Below are 22,259 nucleotides of genomic sequence, written 5' to 3' on the forward strand. Positions count from 1 at the left end.
CGCAGGCACGGGGAGAATATGCAAACTCCACACAGGCGGGGCCGGGGATTGAACCCCAGACCTCAGAACTGTGAGGCAGATGTGCTAACCGGTCTTCCCACCGTGCCGTCGCGGACAGCTAGTATAACGTGTTTTTTTTTTTAGCATAACTTAAGACTGTTGAAACTGTTACAGTTGCCACTTGGATGCTAGAAATGAAAAATACATTTTTCTATGGCCCCGGTCAGTCATTGGCCCTCGGAACGACGTTGCTCCCCATCGCGGCACTTACCGACTGACGCTACTGACAACACGATAACTCATCAACTCATAAATGTTGACCAAAACAAAAGACAAAAAACAAGAAATACAAAACAGCAACGATATGATTGCGGCCCCCCCAAGAATATGAAAGAAAGAATGATGCATTTGTAGTCATTGCAGACAAAAACTAACATGAAAATGTTGACAGAATGGCACCTGCTGATTTTGAAAGCTCTAACTTTACTAGCTGTAATTTAAGGAGCGACTTGAGTGTGCTTTGGACATTTTCCACCAGGTGCACCGCTCACAATGTGATTTGGTTTCTCGCAGGAGACCACCCTTTTGCCTGCATTCGATTTTCTGTGCTGACATCATGTAATAATGTTAAAATCCCTCAACAGTAATCCACCAAACCAAAAGCACACGACAAAATAATCCAATTGCTTTGCCCGGTGCGAGCTTTACTTTGACTCACCTTATTTTCCGTCTGAGGAGCAAATGATATATGAAGTTGTCAAGACATTTGCCGCACTTCTTGAGCTCAGCAGCTGTGTGGGCCGAGTCATGAACAGCAGAGTTCCTCTTGAACTGAACTCAAGGCAGGTGAGGCAGATAGAACTTTGCATAATTTGACTACGTTGTCATTGGAATGAAGATGAGCTCGTATTCCACAGCTGTATTTATGACTTTGGGGGGTTGGATTAGTTTCATTTTGGGAAATTTGAAATTGTACCATTTTTTTATGGATGAAAAGAAAACATGCCCTTTAAATAAACAGGGCCAGTTTGCTTGGGAATTGTAATGCAAAAGAAAGCACACACAATGATGTGCAGCGACTCGTTAATTTGCTTACACAACACGCGTTTGTCCATTCGTCCCAAAAGATTGGACGGCCTCGATCTGCAGGGACGGCGAACCCATCAGTCATCCCGCTCACGATAATGCGTTTCTCTGTCCTTGCAGAGGTTTTGCAGACAAGTGGGACTCCGCAAGGAGCAGCTCCCGAAACCCAAATGTTCCTTCAGCGTTTCAAAGCAGTTCTGTCTCCAGCTCACAAAATGATGACGACATCGTACAAATACTTTGGACTTTACTAGATTTTTCAGGTATTTGTACTTGACTTGAGTGCTTATTTTTGTGATGATTTTTTTTTTTTTTTTTTTTTTACTTGTACTTTTACTCCCAACATTTGCAAAAGTTACCTGTACTTTTGACTCCTTACTTTAACAAGCAGTCTTGTTAGTTTTTTCATCCTGCACAGGTAAAGTTCAAGTTCAGCTTTGGATCGATGGATTTGTTTGACATCGCGCAGCAGCACGACGATGACGCAACAGCTTCAGAATAGCAAGATCTTCCCCATCCATCCATTTGTTTTTTGTTTTTTTTGGTGTAGGTTCTCGATACAACAATAATGATGGATAGCGAATGACTTGTGTCAATGTAAAAACGACCAGCTTCTGGCGCGCAAAGATGATTGATGATTTATTGATTCAGTACATGAAGTCATTTTGGTGTTTGTTTGGTCGTGGATAACGCAAAGCCGATAAAGCAACATTTTCTACAAGCGCGCCACCGGCGAGTATACAGTCGCTGTGAGGACTTTTGGCTGCACCCAGCTGTTCGTTGAGCGGATCTTGATGAGGAGGAGGAGGAGGAGGAGGAGGAGGGTCTGATTGGTGCCCTCTCCCCCCTCTCGCCCCCTGACGTCATCAGCCTTCTGATTTAAACACGGCCAGAGAGGGAAGGGAGCACGAGCCCGAGTGTGCGCGCGCGCTGCCACGCCAATTAAGCCTTTGCAAACTTTGGGCTTCTTTACCCCCCGCCCCCAGTCACCCCCCGTCACCTCTCACACACTTGGACAAGTTGTGACAAGAAAATAAAGTTCTCCAGCGAACAATGCCGCTTTCTTTTCCAAACGAATTGCGTGCACTCACACACACAAAGAGAAAGGCCACCAACAAGTGCGGCGCCATTGTGCTCGTCTAATTAGCATCCAGCGCCGCCGCCGCCGCCGCGATGCTCTTGTCGGACTCGAGCATCTGCGCGCAGATCAGCAGCCTGAACGGCGCCCTGCACGCCGGAGCCGCGGCGGGAGGGCACGCGGACCCGGGGGGCGGCACCGCGCGCTCCAGCCTCACCCCGACGGGCCACCTGATCGTGGCCGTGTGCTTGGGCTCCATCGGCGCTTTGGGACTGCTCAACAACTCGCTGGTGCTGCTGCTCTACTGGCGCTACAAGATCCTGCGCTCGCCGATCAACTTGCTCCTGGTGAACATTTGCATCAGCGACCTGCTGGTGTGCGTGCTGGGCACGCCGTTCAGCTTCGCGGCCAGCACGCAGGGACGGTGGCTGATCGGGGCCGAGGGCTGCGTGTGGTACGGCTTCGCCAACTCGCTCTTCGGTAAGTCACCGAATCAAAGCTTTGCGCATTGACACCCCCGACTTTTCTTGCGGCCACTATGCTCAAAAATGACGTCGCCTTCTTAGAAAGTGGACGAAATGGCAAAGCGCTTTGTATTGCGCTTAATTGTTGCTACGACCGCTCAGCATGATCATAATCATCGAGCCCGCAGTTGCGCACCGCGCCGGGACGTCTTGCGCATTGGTCCTATTGGAGGGCTCCTCGTTCCGCACTGCATGTTGCGTGCTTGCTTATCAGCGGCCTATTTGGCTTCTTCGGATGATTCGGCTCCTAATTGGCCGCTAAATCCACGTTATCGTGCGCTAACAGATGAGAGGCAAGAGATGCTCGCTCGGGACTCTTTGTGATAAGAACCCCGGTGCACCTTTGCTGGGATCGTAAACAAATTGGCCCAGGTGCTGAGAAGAAAACAAGCTTCTGCGTGGTGCGCCAGTCGAAATGCTGCAAACAAGAACCCATTTAATGACAGCGGTCCCTTGCTGTTATGCCGTCCACCTATTGCGGATTGAGTGTATTGCAGACTTTTTTGCTTTCATATTCGCATGGCGCAGGATTTTGAGTCGAAACTGTCTTTTTCTGTGTGTGTGTGTGTGTGTGTGTGTGTGTGGCAGCCCAAAATATTAAAACCGTAAAGAAAAAGTCATTAAAACACATGTTGCAAGGAATCAAATGTATAGGCTACAGTGATACTGTGCATTACTGAATGTGTAAGAGTTGAAAAAGTCTCTAGGGGTATAGAAAGTGTTCATAAGCGTGTGGGGAAGATCTAGAATAAGAGTGTGGGGACGTTCAATTAGCTTTAAAATCCGCAGAAATATCCATGTGACGGATTTCACCTGTTGCGGGAGGGGTCCGGGACATTGCTGTAAAACTCAAACAGAATATTAGGTTTTGTCGGGCGACAAGTCACGTGTGGATTGCACAGCGAGTGTCTTTGCTGATTTATTTGTAATGTCCTGACGATCCCCATAAACCCTTTCATATTTGAACTCCTCCTCGTTTGGAAATTGAAATTTCAACAATTGAACAACTCCTTTCTTGACTCTTCGGCATTAAAAACAATCTTGCCATTTGTTAGAAAGTATGCGGTCAATAATCCCAGCGAGGGCCCGAGAGGAAATAACTCCGTACTGTATCGTCTTCATTTCGAGACGACAAATATGAGTGAGTGACCAATACATCGTCAGGAATTGTGCGATGAAATGGGTTGTATGACAAAGCCCCGTCCCCACAACTGTTGTAAGCGCAAAATGTCAGCGTCTGCATCTGTCAGCGCTGTTCTTCCTCATTTATCTCGTTTGTGCAACACAGGACGAATCCGTCCATCCGCCCAAATTCCCGCTCGCTACGTCGAAACATTTCACAATGAAAGCACGTCGCCTTTATCGGTGACCTTTTGAATAGGATCGCAAAGGAACATTTAATCAAGAATTCACACATTTTCAGAAAGTCGTACCGGGGGCATTCGCAATAAGCTGCGCTGGCCGATCGTAACTTTCCTCCGCTGCAACTTTTGTGACAGGGCTCATAAATCTTTGGCAGGAGCGCGCGTTAAAAAGCAGATTTTGAAAACATGGCTGGAACTATTTGTGACACTGAAATCCGACACTTGGCCTTCTTTAAGAAGGCTCAAGAGCTAAGTGGGCGAAACGCGCACATCCCAAATGGCGAGACGAAAGACGACGCCGGGCGAGTGTGAGTCATCGTAACGTTAAGTTCGGTTTGTTTCCGCCGTCGCTGGCCACTCTGCTGCCTGACTTGCGAAACGCCGAAACGTTCACCCGGCGTGCTCGACAATGTCCGGATTGCAGCCACAACCTCACGAACTCCAGCGCTCTGCTGGGAAACCGAAACCGAAGATGCGTTTGATTAACCTCCGTAGGAGCCAATTGACAGGAGCTGTATGTCGAACGAGATAACGCCGAGACATCGTTAGCATCTGCGTTGCTTATGGGTGACTTATCCCCGAATGGGCTCATGAAAACAGCACAGGGACCAGTGAGGTCCAAGACCGGAATGGGAACACGTCGGCTTAAGCGTTGACAAAGCCTCTCCTCGCTTTTGAAGCGATTGATGTGGTCGGAAGCCGGAAATCAGTTTCAAGGGCATCGCTGCCAACGACCGGCTCGTCGTCTCGATCTGTTGTGTTCTCGTCCCGCGATGATTTGGCTGCGATCGTCTTGCGACTCACAGCGAGCGTTCTTTTCATTCGGTCGAGCGGCGGATTGAACTTATTCGATCAGGAGCACAAACCCGGGCATTTTTGGGGCCACGGACGCGCGGCTGTTATTTCATAGAATGTATTTCCCGTTTGCCGTGATCACATCTGATGACGTGGCCTCTCTTGTTTCTCAATTCCATCGATGCTGCGTTGCGTGTCCGTGCATGCTGTCGCACTCCTGCTCGCCGTCACTGGGTTAACCTTGCAGACAGTGCTGAGCCCACTTGCTGCATACTGAAGTCAGATTGCCTTCATGCGCACACACTCGCCCGGATATCGATAATGTCAGCACAAAGATGGATGAGCATGCGCCCGTCCACAGAGGAGAGCGAGAGGGGCTTTGCGGAGACACAACACCTGGCACAGGTTGTGTTGTGTAATTTGTTATGATGGCGAAAAGTGAGCTTCACGTGGCGAGAGAACAAAGAACATCACGCAGCGTCATAAAGGTCAAAGAGAGTCGAGACACAAATGTGAACGGAGGCTGGCCTAGCGGGATCACAGCGGTGTTATGTTTTGCATCGCAAGACGCGGGCCATTGCGCAATCCCGTGCTTTGGATTCAGTCCCTCTTTATGTCTGACGCACAGTATCGGCGATGAGATGAGATCCAGAGCGCGAACGCGTCGCGCTCTGGATCGCATAAGACGGAGACGCGGGGCGGCGTCGCAGCCGGGGCCGAATAAAGATCCTTTCCTTGTCTTTGTCCCGTCGTACAATGTGCTCGATTTGGGGAAATTGGATGAAGCTGGTGCCTTTTGATTTGGGATGCTGTGAAGTTGGGCTCAGCATGACACGACAGCACGTCGCCTTAGGCAGTCAGTGCTGGCATACAACAACAGAAAATGAGGAAAATGTCATTCCTGGAAAAAAGTGATTACATTTAGATTCGTAGATTTGAGCATGCGGACTTGAGGCGCAATCGGCAACTTTAGCGGTCTGTAATACTGTTGGAGCGGCCTGGTCCAAAAGTTCAAATGTGAAAGGGGCACGCTGTTTGAGTTATTCATCATTCATTGCTGCTAGATAATTACGGATAATCATGATAAAGATTATAGATTGGATAACCGCATGACTACTACTAGTAGCAGTACACTACATATTGTGTACTGTGCAGAGTTAAGCGGAAACAAACTCATGTTAAACCGTATTCAGTGGGCAGCTTTCAACTCCTGTCGTTCGGTGACCGGTTAAACCCAAACGAAGTTCAATTGCACTTGCTATGCTGGTTCTTGTGGGAGCATAGCGGGCAACGTTGGGCTCTATTGCGGCAAAGGTACCAGCCAGGAGCAAAATACGACACATTCCAAACATGCAAATGCAAGGCGCTATTGATCAAGCGGGAGGATCATTATTTGCCATCAGGGGATGAGAACATTCCGCGCCGACGCATCAGAACGCTCGCCCGACAAATCAAAGCACAGGCAGACCATCAATTTGTCGGAAACGACATTTGTTATATGCAGTGGGCAGCGTTTAACTTTGACCTTTGCCTAAAGTTACAATCTGCCGGAATATCAGAAGGCGCACGTTCTTCTCGTATTGGGCCAGAAATCCTCTGCCCGCTCTTTGATGTACTACAGCGAGAGAACAAACGGGGAAAGGCTCCAATGAAGTGAAATAAGTTGGCCAATTGTTGCCATCAGAGCACATCAAACAGAAGCACAAGCCATAAACAAGCCAGCTGTCTTTTGCAATTTGCAATATCTGGGGACTGAAAAATCTGCTCACTAAATCATTCTTCTTTTTTTTTTTGTCCTGTTCGGCTGTTAGGTCAAGCGGAATGGAAAATCTGTCTCCCTTTCATGCCGGAACAGTTTTACTGTGTCACGGTGGAGTTTTGAAGCTTCCGCTGTGGTATTCTAATTGAGGTTTGTTGAGAATCAGACTTGATCAGTCGAACAGAACAAAGTTTCGAGAAGGGAGAGAGAAACATAGACAAAAGACAAAGCACTAATTGTGAACCGGACGAGAGAAGTAAATCATTCCATTATCTCCAACAATGAAATATGAGTGTCGCGAGGGGCTGTAGTGCTCGGGCCGAGGAGAGACAGGGGGGCCCCAGCGCCCCCACCGGCGGCCAGAGCGGGGGGCCCAGGCAAGACAACCACAGAACATGGGCGAGTCACCATCACACCACCAATACTCCCCGGGAGGTGGTCCCCCCCCCCACCCACACACACACACACACACACACACACACACCCCCGAGATCAGGAAGGAGTGAAGAAAAGTCCCGCCCCCACAGATTCCGGAACAGCGAACACAGGGACAAGAGGAGAAGATCCCCACAGCATGCATGTGTCTTTTCACCATGCAAACCGATCTCAAATGTGTGAAAATAAAAAGAAGGAAGAAAAAGAAATAAATCGAAGAATAATAAAACAGCAACAACCTCGACAACAAAGAATATAGAATCCCATTGTTTACTTTCACACTTGGGAAAATAGTTTTGCGATTGTCAAATGTCAGATGGCACCCTACTAAGGCAAAGGAATCAAGGGTGTAGATTTAGCATCTGGTGGCCACGGCTCGAAAATAATGAAAAAGGGATTTACAGAGGTAACAGGATGTCGTGACCATTGCATGTTTTCTTGACTGCAGCAAAGACGGTTTTTCAAATATTGGGATTTGCAGAGCAGCTGCTATCAAGTGCAGAGCCAATATGGCGCCCCCCTCTTTTGTTGTTGTTGTTGTTTTTTTCCACAAGTTTACAAAAGAAATTGAATAGGATTCTTTTTACCATTGTCTTTAATATGTAAGATAACATGTCACCCAGTTTAAAATATAAAATGCAATGGAAAATAACATGTACCGGTAATTGTTATTGTTAAATATAACAATGAATACCCGAATGTTGCCTACAATGGCTGTATAATAAACACATTGTTGTTGTTGTTGTTTTCTGATATGCATATTAGATTAGTGGCCGACTGGTTAGAGCATCAGCCTCACAGTTCCGAGGACCCGGGTTCAATCCCCGGCCCCGCCTGTGTGGAGTTTGCGTGTTCTCCCCGTGCCTGCGTGGCTTTTCTCCAGGCACTCCGGTTTCCTCCCACATCCCAAAAACATGCATTAATCCGAGACTCTAAATTGCCCGTAGGTGTGACTGTGAGTGCGAATGGTTGTTTGTTTGTAGGTGCCCTGCGATTGGCTGGCAACCGGTTCAGGGTGTACCCCGCCTCCTGCCCGATGACAGCTGGGATGGGCTCCAGCACGCCCGCGACCCGCGTGAGGAGAAGCGCGACAGAAAACGGATGGATATTAGATTAGATAGCGGCACAACTTGATTGGCATTGCAGTGAAATGCCGATGAGCAATTGCAATGAAGCAGTAAAATGCGCATTTGGGAATCCTCCGTTCGGGTGTATTGATGATAATATATGATGTTCGATACTATTTTTTTGGTTTGTTTCCCTCAGACCAAGACCAGTACGAGTATTCACTCATTGAGTACTCACAGATGCCGATACCGCGAGTACTTTGGATACATAAAATTCCAATGAAAACAACGACCTTTCTAGCCCGCTGTTCAAAGGCTATTATTTTAACGTGAAGGACTGCGATGTTGCTTTGCGGCACAAGTCACCCTATTAAGTGGTATTTTGTTGAACTATTTGTTGACAGTGGTGTGTATGATGAGTCTAAATATTGATTATCTCACTGTAGGCATTGTTTCGCTCATCTCTCTGGCTGTCCTCTCCTATGAGCGCTACAGTACCATGATGACCCCCACTGAGGCCGACTCGTCCAACTACTGTAAGATCGGGCTGGGCATCGCCCTCTCTTGGCTCTATTCCCTCGTCTGGACCCTGCCGCCGCTTTTTGGCTGGAGTCGCTATGGTCCAGAAGGTCCGGGGACCACCTGCTCTGTGGACTGGAAAGCCAAGACGGCGAATAACGTGTCTTACATCATTTGTCTGTTTATCTTCTGCCTCGTTGTGCCGTTGTTGGTGATCGTGTTCTGCTACGGAAAGCTGCTGTGCGCCATCAGACGGGTGAGTCAAAAAAGGGCGCGGGGAAGAAGGTTTGCGCCACCCTCACAATCAATGCAAGTGAGCTCAAGCGTACCTCTTGTCAAAACAAAATGCTCCCGCGCGCACACTCCACTGTATCCTCACCTTGATATCATTTTTAATTGAGAGGTGGCGGGCTGCGGCACTGAAGCCTCGGCCAGCGAAGATTTCCAGTCCAGATTTTGGTGTTTGGGATGAAGAGCAGGTCAGTGGCAGATGAGCGTCGCTTCCCGGCAGAGCAGGCGGGGGTGTCGGGATGGAGGAACATGGAACGTATTAGCTTAGGTAAGCGACAGGAAGTGTAGCTTCCTTGCACTTTAGCCACTAGTTTACACTGTAAACAAATACAGCGCAGCTCAGCCTCTGGCTAGCGGACGTCATGGCGGGGAATAAGCGTTTGGCGGTGCATCGAACTCATTTTCAATGTTTCTTTGAAAATCTTATATAAAATATTATACAAGTATTGTCAGAGGCTATTTATTGTTCTGAACGTCTATTTACCATTTACGTGAAATGTTTCAGCCCAGGACGGCCACCTCGAAACTGGTTCATCCTAAAATTTCTCCCGAACGCCGAATATCCCTAACGTTTTGTGAGCTATGTACATTAGGAATAGTATTTCAGGGATCAAGCTCAATTACAGCCAAATGTGACTGATCTTATTAACCGCTTATACTTTGCCCTAGGTCGGTAGAATAACAATAATAAGTTTTTTCTTTAATTTAAAAAAAAAAGGTCTTATAATGCTACCAAAAGCATGCACAATAATAATAATAATAATACAATGGCACTTTATGTTATAGCTGTGGTTCTCACACGTGCGCTCCCAAACCAATGGTCTGAATTATGCAACTCATAGACCCTGATGATTTTTAGCAATTCACTCATGCGCTAAAAATCTCCAACATCCTTTAGGCTATGTGACACAGTTAGAAGTGGAGCGCAGAGGGGGTGTGGTGCGATGTGGGAATGAAGATATCAAGAGAAAGCGTAGCAGGCAGAGAGATGAAAGAGAAGGGGACGGGGCGCTAGTTTGAGAATCTGGCCGGGACTGCCGGGCCCTGGTTTTGTGAGGTCCGCATCAAATGCGGGCACCTTGCAGCAGTCGTGTGGTAAATTCATTTGCCACAAGCATTTTGCCCAGCCCAGTCTCAGACCGTTTGGTAATGCTAATGACCCGCTCTCATATCACCCAAAGTAGGCACAGGGTACTGGAGAACATTTCAATGCAAATGATGTACTCTTGGGATGAAAAAAATGGAACCACCTACTTTACGCCAAGTAAAATAATTTCTTCCAGGTGAGAGAGGTCGGGCCTTTCGTGCCATCTCTTGAACACGAGTGTTCTTATGAGCAGTGATGGGAAAGTTCATTTTCTACGCAAACTAGTTTATGTTCGCCGTTCCAAACATGAACTAGTTCGTAGTTCTTTTTTGGAGTGTTTTGTGTCAGACCGCTGTGAGTTACGCTTACAGAGAAGTATTCGTTCAGCACGCTAAATAAGCTAAAGTCAGAATTGAACTTACTGTATCGGACCATTTGACGTTTTGCAAGCTTCATAATTTTGTCCTTCAACATATTTGTGTATCATGTTGTTGTTCCTAAGTTTTGGCCACACTGACATTGACCTTTGAAAACCAAATTCTAATCAGTTGGTTTCTTGGTCCAAGCAGGCGGCCTGCCAGGATGCAATAAAATTCCATCCAAGCTGTCCTGTTCTGGGGGCTGCAAAGGAGGACATCTCACAGTCACTTGACTTTTGCTAGTCAAAATCCATTCATTTCATCCATACACAAGAATGTGTGCCAAATTTGCAAAGTCTCTTGTGGGATCGAGGAGTACATCCCATTCATGAAAATAGGACAACTTGGCAGCATAGCGCCTCTAGCCAAGGCTCCCGATAGCGCAGCTGCGTGAAGTTGACATCATCGCATGTACACTATGTGGGAAAGTGCTCTCCACTCTCTCGTGATGTACCGATACCAGTATCGGTATCCGTGCCGATACTGTGCATCTGCTTATGCTGCTTATGCTGGATGGTGTCGCGGGGCGCCCGAGCCTATCCCACCTGACTTCGGGCGAAAGGCGGGCTACACCCTGAACTGGTCGCCGGTCAGTCGCAGGGCACGCATAGACACGGACAACCATTTGCACTCACATTCACACCATCACTGAGTGGGAACTGAACCCACGCCGCCTGCACCAAAGTCAGGCGAGTGGACCGCGACACCATCAGTGACCATCTGTACTCAGAACAATTTAAAAAATGCTGCGATACTACGACACTGCTTCCACTTTACCAGACTGACATTTTGCTTCCAGGCAGGTGAAGTAGAAGCCGTGTCAGCCTTGTGGAGATATTTTACGGCAGCAATTCAACTGTTATCACCCCGGGAGCCGCATTTTCTATAGTTCCAACGTCGCGATCCACTTTGGGAGAAGTTAACGACAAAGAACATCCATCTATCCATCCATCCATCCATTTTCTTTACTGCTTATCCTCACGCGGGTCGCGGGCTGCTGGAGCCTATACCAGCTATCTTCGGGCGGGAGGCGGGGTACACGCTGAACCGGTCGCCAGCCGATCGCAGGGCACAAACAAACAACCATTCACACTCACATTCACACCTACGGGCAATTTAGTGTCTTCAATCAACCTACCACGCATGTTTTTGGGATGTGGGAGGAAAGCAGAGTCCCCGGAGAAAACCCACGCAAGCACGGGTAGAACAAGCAAACTCCACAGAGATTTTAACCGCCGTGCCGGCAACAAAGAACATGTTTTGTTTAAAAAAAAAATCATAATCATAATACATGTATAGTTATATTTTCAAATGCTGTTTCAAATGAGTTTGATGTACTGCCAAAAGAATATCGTTGGCCGAGCTGAACTGTATTTGTTAACGAAGTAAACTAGTGGCTAAAGCGTGAGGCAGCTACGCATCGAACAATCTATTGATATCCAATTCTGCTCCCGATGCGCCTCACTCCACAATCCTTCATAGCAGTGGTCCCCAACCTTCTTTGCACCGCGGACCGGTTAGGAATCGGCATTTTTCTCACGGACCGGCTGTGGTGGCGTGCATATATATACACACACACACACACACACACACACACACACACACACACACACACACACACACACACACACACACGCGCGCTTGCCTCGCTTCAGTTTCCTCCTTCGCCGTTTGAAAATTCAGGTGGGGAGGCAGGTAGCTTTGAATAGTTTGTTTTCCCCTTCTTAGTAAATAAAATATGTTTACTTGGGTTATCTTTGTCTGATAGTTATATTGGACTGACGATCTTAAACATTAACATGATGAAACTATGCACGAAAACAAGAATTTGAGGAGGGGGCAAAGACTTTTTCACGGCACTTCATCACCGGTCACAGCCATGCTCCAAATGGGGCAGCTCCAGTAGACCAGCGGGACATAAATGTGGACAGCTGCGCCTTCAGATAAAGCTGTGAGACGCTATCAACTTTGCTGAATCTTTAATTGATAACGTTAGTGAGGAACACGTCTACCGAGCAGAGGTCGGTGGAGCCAACTCACAAAATCCATTTAAAACCGTGAGAGACAGATGTAATCGCATGGGAAGAAGGTGTAATCAAGTTGGACCTTTTTAAAATTGTGTGGGGGGGGGGAGTGCTCCTCTGCCAAATCAATTGAGGCAGCGTGACCCAAAGCCACCAGAGATGGAGTCCAGCTTTATCTTTGCAAGCCGGATAATGCTTCAATCTTGGGACTTTGTTTCAATTCCATCATCCATCCTGTGTCCGGTTGTTGGATGGCGAAGCTTTTCCCAGTCAACATTGGAAGGTCGACAAGATGTACTCTGATCAGAGAGTAAGAATAGCAGGTGTTTTAGGGGAAAAATCAACATTTTTAGGGACATAAATGTATTAAGCCATATGTAAATATTCCAATGTGACACCAGGTACAGTAATTGAAATTAGTTTGCTATATGGTATATAATTTCGATAATGAGAAAAAGGAATGAAGGGGAAGATGTATTTCATCTAATAACTAGTACATAGTGTATTTTTCAATGTGCACATTACTGCGATAGAGCACCAGATGTGCCGCAGGAAAGAATTTTTGGAGTTAAAAAAAATAATAAGCTGCTGTTGTTTTTTTTCAATGCAATTATAATGGGCGTCATTGTCTGCAGATTTTCGCTATTCTTAATCAGGCCACGTCCTTAGTCACTGTCTATGATCATGGCTCATAAGATTGGCATGCCTGCGATGCCAATATTATATATATATATATATATATATATATATATATATATATATATATATATATATATATATATATATATATATATATATATATATATATATAATATACACTATATAACGGGGGGGGGGGGGAAACTCATTGTTCTGCTGTTTAGCAAATAGAAATAAGCCTGGTTATCCAAACTGACCTAAAACAGGAAAGGTTTAGTCTGATTTCATGTCAGACAGTCAGGAGGGAAAAACTATGTGTCTTTTTATACTATTATGGCTAAAAACATTGGGAGCCCTGGGGTGCCAATGTTTTTAGCCATGACGTTTTTGTTTGGTGGTGTGTGGAGATTTTTTTCTCATGTAAAATGGCTGCCATGGCTCAATAAAGGTTGTGAAACTGGTCTAAATTGACTGGTGCTCGCTGAGACTGTTGACTGCTGTTCATGGCTCAGTTTTGGACAACAGTGCCCGGTTATAAACCGAATCATTTTTTTTAAATGATGGTTGCGAGTGTGCCGCTCCCGATCTTTGACGTATTTGTCGACGTCACACCGTGAGTTTAAACTGAACTGAAATCGAGTGTTGTCTTTTTGTGAGTGCAAACTTGTAGTGGCATGTAGCTGTAGGCTTTGAAGGATCATTTTGAGGAGGGGACTCCAAAATTGAGATGTGCTCATTTGATGGCAGGCCCAGGGCCATTTACTCCTCTTCAATTATTAAAGCTGATTAGAATGAGAGCAGTTGGATATTGAAATAACCTTGTGGTATTTCAGCTCCCACTTTACTCTGGTACGCTTGTATTTAGAGGAATTTTCTACACTCAATCTACACTTTACGTATGGCATACATTCACTATAATGTTCGTTTAAAAAAAAAAAAAAAAAAGTGTTCCTACGTGCATTGGTGACCCAGTCAGTCAAAGCACTAATTAGAAGCGACTTGAGCTAAAGTCATCAGTCCTGTGATGTTTCGACAGCTGCCATCAAAACGCCATATATGGCGCATCTTCTAATTCCCCTCACATTTGGCCCAATGGCAAAGTGGGACAGAAAGTCTGAAAATAACAACCTCAACGTTTCAATGTCCAAAGCTTTCATCTCGACTTTCGAAAGAAAGAAAGTTAGAAGTTCAAAGTAGCAGAAAAGTGCAAACCATTTGGCAATAAGACATATTAGGAATATAGTGGGCTTCTCGGTTTGATGTGACTCTTCAACAGCCCGTAAAGGCTGCTCATTGAGATACTTGAAACGATAACAATTAGCAAATTATGGACTGGAAACTGGAGATTGGATTGGATTGACCGTCGTCCAATTCAATGAATCCGTTGGAACGAATCCATGGTGCTGCCATTCGTAAACCGTTTCAAGTCACATTTTGACATTCTTAACGGCTGAGCGAAGTGTCAGAATGATTTACACACACTAATATTAATACATTAAAACACACGAATGACCCATCTCGTCAACGGAAAATCGAGATACAGCGGCTAATAATAGCATCTTGCTAGTCTGGCAGTAGTGGTGAACGTTAGTGGTTTCTGTGAGACTTTTGAAGGGTATTCTTCCTCTTACATTTTTGGTTGTATTAGAAATTATAAGACCGCAGTGTCATTTCAATTTTGATGTCCCATTCTACTTAATATAGAAAACATTTCACTGCACGTTTCATGATCAATGTTTTTTCTGAACTGACTGTGGTAATCAAGCGTTTTACTTCCTCCGTCCTCTAGCGATATTAGATGCTTTGTTCACGTGCAGTTTGCAATTTGCACAAGTACATTTTATTTTTTTTTTTTTTTTTACAGTTTATGGTTGGATGTGGAATCACACGTAACGTTGTCACAAAGGTCAAGTGAAGAACAGTGAAGTCTTTTTCTGGGCTGCTTTGCCATTGTGTCGCTTGCCCAAGAGGTCCGATCGCTTCTGTGCGACTGTGCTGCTGCCCCAGCTGCACTCAGTTCATGCGTTTCTCTCCTCCAGATATCGGACATGCCCGCCGACAATTCTGAATTGGAGAAGGAGCGGCGCCAACACTCATATGGTTCGCCAGTTAAAGATTCCAGTCCCTTTTAAAGTATCTGTTTATGTGGAAGACTGGTTAGCACGTCTGCCTCACAGTCCTGAGGTTGCGGGGTTCAAATCCCGGCCTTTGAATCTTCTCCCCGTGCCTGCGTGGCTTTTCTCCCACATCTCAAAAACATGCGTGATAGCTTAATTGAGGAATCGAAATTGCCCGTCGGTGTGAATGGTTGTTTGTTTCTATGCGCTCTGCGATTGGCCGGCGACCAGTTCAGGGTGTACCCCGCCTCTCGCCCGAAGATAGCTGGGATAGGCTGCGGTCGGCGACGGCGTGAGCAGGTGGCAGGCAGTGAACAGAACAGGCGGCTGGCATGACGTGGGTCATGCCAGCCGCCTGGGAACGGGGAGACACAAGAGTTAACGAGGGAACGAGGAGTTAAGTGGCTTACTTGAGTACGGTGGGTCGTGGTGCCGCTAGGAGAGACTGCGATACTTTGACGAGGATTTCCTGGAACAGGCTTATGTACACCGGTGGTGATGAGGCTGATCGGAGACAGGTGCTGAAAACAGAGAGGGGAGGGCGGAGCGAGAGAGGACGCAAAGAGCCGTCCAGGCTACTATAATGAAGCTACGGGGGCAGTATATGACATGGGCTTGTACATGTAACAAGATTATGCAATGTAATTACAAGTCCATTCCATTACTAGGGGAGAAATGTGCAGTGAAATGAGTTGCTTTTGGAAATTTACATGATTACAGCTTTAGTCATTTGATAAAGCACAGATTGTTTCTCACAAAGACAACTCCAAAGCCTCGCAAAACTCCGTCGCTTTCGCTTTGAGCACCTTTACTAGATGCAACTCAGAATTATAGGGGAGTGCCCAGAAAATCTAAAAACGATTACTGCACCACTAAGTGCTACTGTGTGCGCATCGATTCTTAAGGGAATGGAAAGAATGGGAAATGAAATTACTTTTCCAGATAATGTGAGACCTCCTCCTCCTCCTAGCGGGAAAAAATATATCTATCAGCCCGTAAAAAATGTGAACGTTACATTGTTGTCGCACTGAATTGAAGGAAAAAAGGCCACGTGGATCAGAGCAAAATTGAATGGTTTCTCCCTCCTCATTGCCGCACCGCTCCACTAAGTTGGTGGCTCACAGTTTGTCTTGTTTTAATCAGTGCACACAGCACACTTACCCCGCGGTGAAGTAGATGATGTTGGAAGATCCATAAATTGGGATACGTCGAAGAGATGCGTTCATGTTGTGGTGTCAAGAGTCTGGTTAGCTTTGATATTGTCATGTCGAGGCTGCTGTCAAAGTTGCACCAAAGGCACACAAAAAAAGGCTCAAACTATTCAAAAGGAACAGCAAAAAAGTTGTACTTTCAAATATATGGAATCATTTCCACTTCTAATGATGGCTGAGACAAAAAGTGGCACTTTAATTGAGTTAGAGAGTGCAACGCTTGCCCTGAAGTACTTGTAAATCCCACATTTTCTGTCACAATCCAGAAGTTCAAGGACATATTAATGGCAGAAATGATATGTTTATGCAAGTGATCATATATAAAAAAAGCTTTGCATGAGATGTGCTTAAGTTATCTGTCAAGCCCCCCCCCCCCTCCCCCTCCCTTTCAAATCAGACACATGCAGTAAATGGCTTGCAGCATTTCAACTTTAAATGTAGTGTAACTCATTTATTTCGACTTGATACGAACATGAAACGCGTTCCATGTTCCATTTACAGACAGGGAACATCGTTGTACAAGGGCTGTCATCTCCGTTTGCGCCACTCCTAAATCCGTGCGGTCTCACCAAGAAGCTTGAGCTCACCTCTCCCTGGAGTCACGAGTGTTGCCTTCCTGCAAAACATCTTTTCAGTAGATACTAATTGCTTTAAATGATTGCGTAAAGGTTTATGTTTTCCAAAAGTCTGTGGGTTTGAGGCAGTTAAAAAAAAAAAAAAAAAAAGTGTCACATAGTTCAAAGAACAGCTTTTTTCTGAAGTTTGACCACGTTTGAAGCTATAGCAGTACTTTTAAAGTCAAACACAATATGTTCTGGGATGCTTTAATATTTTCAAAACGTTATTTTTTTGGGGGGGGGGACTCGACAGACACCGTCTCGCATCCACAATAAAGATCAGAGGTGTCCTGCTGGAAATGCTGTGCCGGCACGATGAGGACAGGGGCCCCACCCAGAAAGGAAGGGAGAGCGGTCCCGGGCGCCCGACAGATAGGGCACCACGCGCCCACCAGCCCCACCGGTGGCTTGGTCACTTTGGTAGCTTTTAAAGCTATTTGATATACAGTATACGCTATCATTTGTATGTCTGTTAGTGGGCAGCATGGGAACACATCGTGAGATTTAAGATGAGCTGCTTCGTTGGCATGAAATTGTCAGTCAACATTGAAGCAGTACATATTTTCACGGAAGTAAAAAAAAAAAAACCCAAAAAAAAAACCTCTATGGTCATTTGCCAATTACATGAGCATCTGCTTTGTAAATTTCATCATGTATGTAATTGATATTTACTTAATTGTGAAGCTGAGGGCCCTGTGAAGACCTTGGAGACTCGTATGTGATTGAGGGCCACACAAATAAAACTTGACTCGACTTGAAGCTCCTGTTGTCGTGAGAAGCCAGTAAATGCGATTCTGTGGTTATGATCACACTTTTCCATATTGTCCTCACAAAATATCCCAAAAGTGAAGCCAATGAAAAGGTCCTCCTTGAGATGTTTCTCATAAGCTGAAGTTTCATGAAATTTGCTGAGAACATCTTGACGGGACTCCAAATAGTCGTACTTTTGGAATGTTCGACTTTGGGTTTTCAGCGTATAAGCTGAGGCCCTCGGCAGCGTCGTCTGAGCCCGACTCTCCAAATTGCCTCAAATCCTGAATTGCTATGTAAATTGGGGGAGGTAATGTCGAATGTCCTCCTTGCTTTCGCCTCTGCTGGGAAATGTACTTAACCAACTTTGGAACACTTTTTCATGTTTCAAACAACTTATCTGATATATCGCACTCGACTCACTGTACTCTCCTACTATCTGCCTTTTTGTTTGCTCTGTCTTTCACATCTGAGAGTTCCTGGGCAAATGTCGTTCACTCCGTAGTTCACACCGGACACGGTTGGCATGTCTTTACTTGGCTCATCTTCGTGGACGTGTTGGGGCGTCCTCAAAAAACATAAAACTCCCATTCCTTGTTCCCAAACTGTAAACCCTGTCCCACCTGTCAAAACTGAAAGTAACCACAACACAATCATCATCTGTTCGCACAAGTACCTCACAGTTCTGAGGTTGAAGGTTGCAAACTTGCCTCCAGCCTTCTTGTGTGGAATTTGCCCGCCTTGTTCTCCTCGTGCCTGCATGGGTTTCTCCGGGTAATTTCGCTTCCCCTTATATTCCGAAAACATAATGTTAGGTTACGTGAAGACTCTTCAGTTGTCTATCACTGTGAATGGCGGTTGCTTCATACAGTATGTGGGTTGGCAGAAAGAAGAGTTGATTTTGCCTAATTTTGTAACATGTTGCGAAAAGAGCACAATAAAATGGAATAATATGCCTTCGCCTCTGCCGATGAGGTTTCTTCGATAATATTAGTAAATGTGGCTCTTTTCCCACAGGCGGGTCAGGGTTGACATATATTGAGAACAGAGTCGAATGTCAACTTTAATTGCGGCTGCTCTTCTTCACTATAACATTCCACAAGACAGCCGCTCTAATTAAAACAATACTGCAGCCACATTGTCTGCGACAATGACATTGAAGTTCTCGAGTTGAAATGTTTAACTCCGCTATCTCAGAAAGAGCAACGGTGGCATGGTGCCTTGTTAAAAATCACAACATCTTTCACACCTTTCAAATGGTTCACGCTCCTTAATCTCAGTGCCAGCTGCCTTTACCTACAAACTTTAAAAACAATTAACTGCTTGCCACCAGAGTAGCACATTCATTTTTCAGCTGGCCTTTTCCCAAAGCTCCCTGAAGACTCTGGTTATTAAACCACATTTAAAAAGCCTGCACTGTATATATAGTAGCAACTTTTTCACAACACATGATCACCGACTCTCCCCCTGTACACTGTAAGACAAGATACAAATGTATATTTTCCTGTTCTCATCCACCCTTCATGCATCCACCATCCCACAAATTTTGCATGCATCGTTTGTTCAAGGTCACTGGAGCCTATCCCTGCTGACGTATAATTTCTCATTTTAATAAATAAATAAAGGTGAACTACCGTACACCCTGGACTAGAGGTTACACTAGCCCTTTTTCTGGTCAGGTTCTCAATCTTCCAGTCAAATTTGCCAAGTGCCATGAAAAAAAAAAAAACGTTTATATTTTAAACGGCTATTATCGTGTGTACTATTAAAATAAAGAACGAATGTCATGAGTGTCGTGTGTACTATTAAAATAAAGAACGAATGTCATGTAAGACGACTTGAAGCCACTGCCCAGCAGTGGAGTGCCACATGGCAAACAAGCTAGGTTATGGGGCAAAAGGCATTCAACTTGTCTGATGTGCAGTTTAATACTCCTCTCCACCCACCTTTTACCAACACAAACACTATGGACGCCGCATCTGCAGCGGAACGCAAATGCTGGCGGATCCTGATTTTTGCGCTAGGACAGGGCTCGCTGCGCGTTTGCCAATTAGCAGACCAGTCTGAGCCAAGCTGGGCATTCTGCCGCGGCAAGGCAGTGTCCTTGAACATGCGCCTGGCGGAGGGACAAATTGGTGGCAGAAAGTAGATCTAAATTTACACCTGTTCAGACCACGTCTAAATGCTGGCGCAAGACACCTGGTCTAATGTTATTTTGGTGCATTTGATTGGTGCACAGACAGACAGATCCTGAGCTCCACGGGCATATTTAAGTCACCAGTGGTTCTCACAGGCTCATTATGTATTTAATAAGGGTACCCGCTCGCATTGTGTGTTGCCACACGGGCCAAGAGTAGTGACAATGCTACACGCACGCACGGATCGTTGAGATTACACATCGTCATCTTCCGCACAGAGTTGTCGTCGTCGTCGAGACTGCAGTTGTGCCTCATTTGAAGGAAATGAGAGGAGGCGCTTTGTTTGGCGGCCGATGACGTCGGCCGTACACACGGCCACAGCGGAGCTGCGCTTATCCACAAAATTACCGACACGGGTCTAACCCGCCTTTGGTGCACAGTTGCACGCCTCTTACGAAATCGGACCCTCTTTGTTTCAAATACTGGGCACGTGAGGTCAACTATAAATACGGTGGACCCCCGCATATACACTGTCCGGCATCCACAGATTCACCTTTTCGTCTATGGGGTTTTTTATTTTTATTTTTTTTTTTTGGGCTGGGGGGGACTAAACCCTATACATATACACACACACACACACACACACACACACACACACACACACACACACACACACACACACACACGGCACAGTGGTGTTTGAACCCCAAGTAATATCTCATTATACCCATATTAGTCATGACATGAAATGACCTACCTTCTTGTGATATTATAACTGACACTCAAGGCATGTTTTGTAAGGACACATTATTTTGAAGATAATCTTAAAAAATAAATAAATAAATTAAAAAAAAAAGTTCTCGTGTTTTCAATTTGTGATGTGTAATGAAAACACTGACTTTCGTTGTGTCGCAACAGAATAGTATTATTTGTAATATTACTATTCGTAGTAGAAAAAGGACAATATGTTTATATTAATGTCAGTGAATGAGTGACAGGAAGGGAATCAACAGAAAGGAGCAACTTCGCTTGGTCAGTGGGAGGCAAACTGAATAATGCATAATGCCAGAAAAGCACAAACATACGAGTTTACAGAGCCTTGCAGCATAAACAACCACATATAAATGTAGATCCCATGTAGCAGCACCTGTTAAAGTTATACACCAATATATTAAAAGCTCAACTTAGAACTATTTGAATTTGTTTCCCCCGCTTTAAAAAGGTCAATTGTACAAACCTTGTACAAAAGTGTTGAATGTATAAATGGTGCATGTATATTTATTGACTAAATAAACATATGAATTACATAAAGATGCCATCAGATGACTTTAATTAATGAGACCCTCAAAACTACAAAAATCAGTGTCTGTCTGGTTTGTTTGTGGCTTTATTTGGTTTGTGCTGTCAACACTTCCCAACAATCCGGAGAGGATGAGAATAAAGGAAATACAATCTCATTTTTGATGATTCAATCTGTGGCCTCGCTGATGAAGTCGTTTCTGTTGAGGCGCTTCCCGATCCCGTCGCTCCGTCCTTTCTCCCTGATCATCTCCTCGGCGTCGGCCACTTCTCTCCTCATCATGGGAGATCGTGAAAACCCTCACCTCCCCTCAAGCGGCGAGGCCACCCGGGCAATTGCCAAGGGCCCCCCGAGAGACTGCTGACATTGGCCCACATCAATGACAAAACACTGGCGGCGCTTTACACACGCCGATGACCACCCGCCGGCAAACCCGCCGTTGCTAGCAGGGGCCCCGAGAGTCGGCTGATGTCGGTCTACGCCAACGACGCGATTGGAAATCCCCGTAGACGCTGCAGAGACGCATCACGATTGGGGAACCGCCCTAATGGGGCTTCTTGTCAACAACGAAACATTGTGAAATGATCTCTGTTCATTGTATATGTCCATTAATTACTAAAAGAAATCTTTGCTTAGCCATCATCCTGTTTTGTTGTTGGGGGTCTCGAAACGGCCCTGCCCTAAACGCTCTCGCCCTCTCCAGGTGAGTGGGATCAATGCGTCGATGAGCAGGAAACGGGAGCAGCGAGTCTTGTTCATGGTGGTGATCATGGTGATCTGCTACCTTATGTGCTGGCTGCCGTACGGGATCATGGCGCTGTTGGCCGCTTTCGGACCGCCGGGCCTGCTCACGCCCGAAGCCAGCATCGTACCTTCGGTCCTGGCCAAGATCAGTACAGTCATCAACCCCGTCATATACGTCTTCATGAATAAACAGGTAAGGAAGGTCTGGCCGTCGAAGTTCAGATTTGGTACGCGGTCTGCCTTTTGAGGACCTAAGCTGTAGATTCTTACTGAGCTAGGCTCTCGTGAGGCATGT

The 22,259-nt window shown here is 45.8% G+C and overlaps 1 protein-coding gene across 1 annotated transcript in view; it reads left to right on the plus strand.

Moving 5' to 3' along the window:
* Positions 1–2,098: 2,098 nt before the first annotated feature.
* Positions 2,099–22,259, plus strand: part of LOC133412078 (vertebrate ancient opsin-like) — a 32,392-nt gene continuing 12,231 nt past the window's right edge. Inside the window, exons 1-3 of the mRNA XM_061695126.1 lie at positions 2,099–2,644; positions 8,555–8,883; positions 21,924–22,157. Of these exons, the coding sequence (XP_061551110.1) occupies positions 2,260–2,644; positions 8,555–8,883; positions 21,924–22,157 (948 nt within the window). The 5' untranslated portion in view covers positions 2,099–2,259. The remainder of the gene's footprint in view (positions 2,645–8,554; positions 8,884–21,923; positions 22,158–22,259) is intronic.

This window comes from Phycodurus eques, chromosome 13, assembly GCF_024500275.1.
Source record: "Phycodurus eques isolate BA_2022a chromosome 13, UOR_Pequ_1.1, whole genome shotgun sequence".
Taxonomy (NCBI): Eukaryota; Metazoa; Chordata; class Actinopteri; order Syngnathiformes; family Syngnathidae; genus Phycodurus; species Phycodurus eques.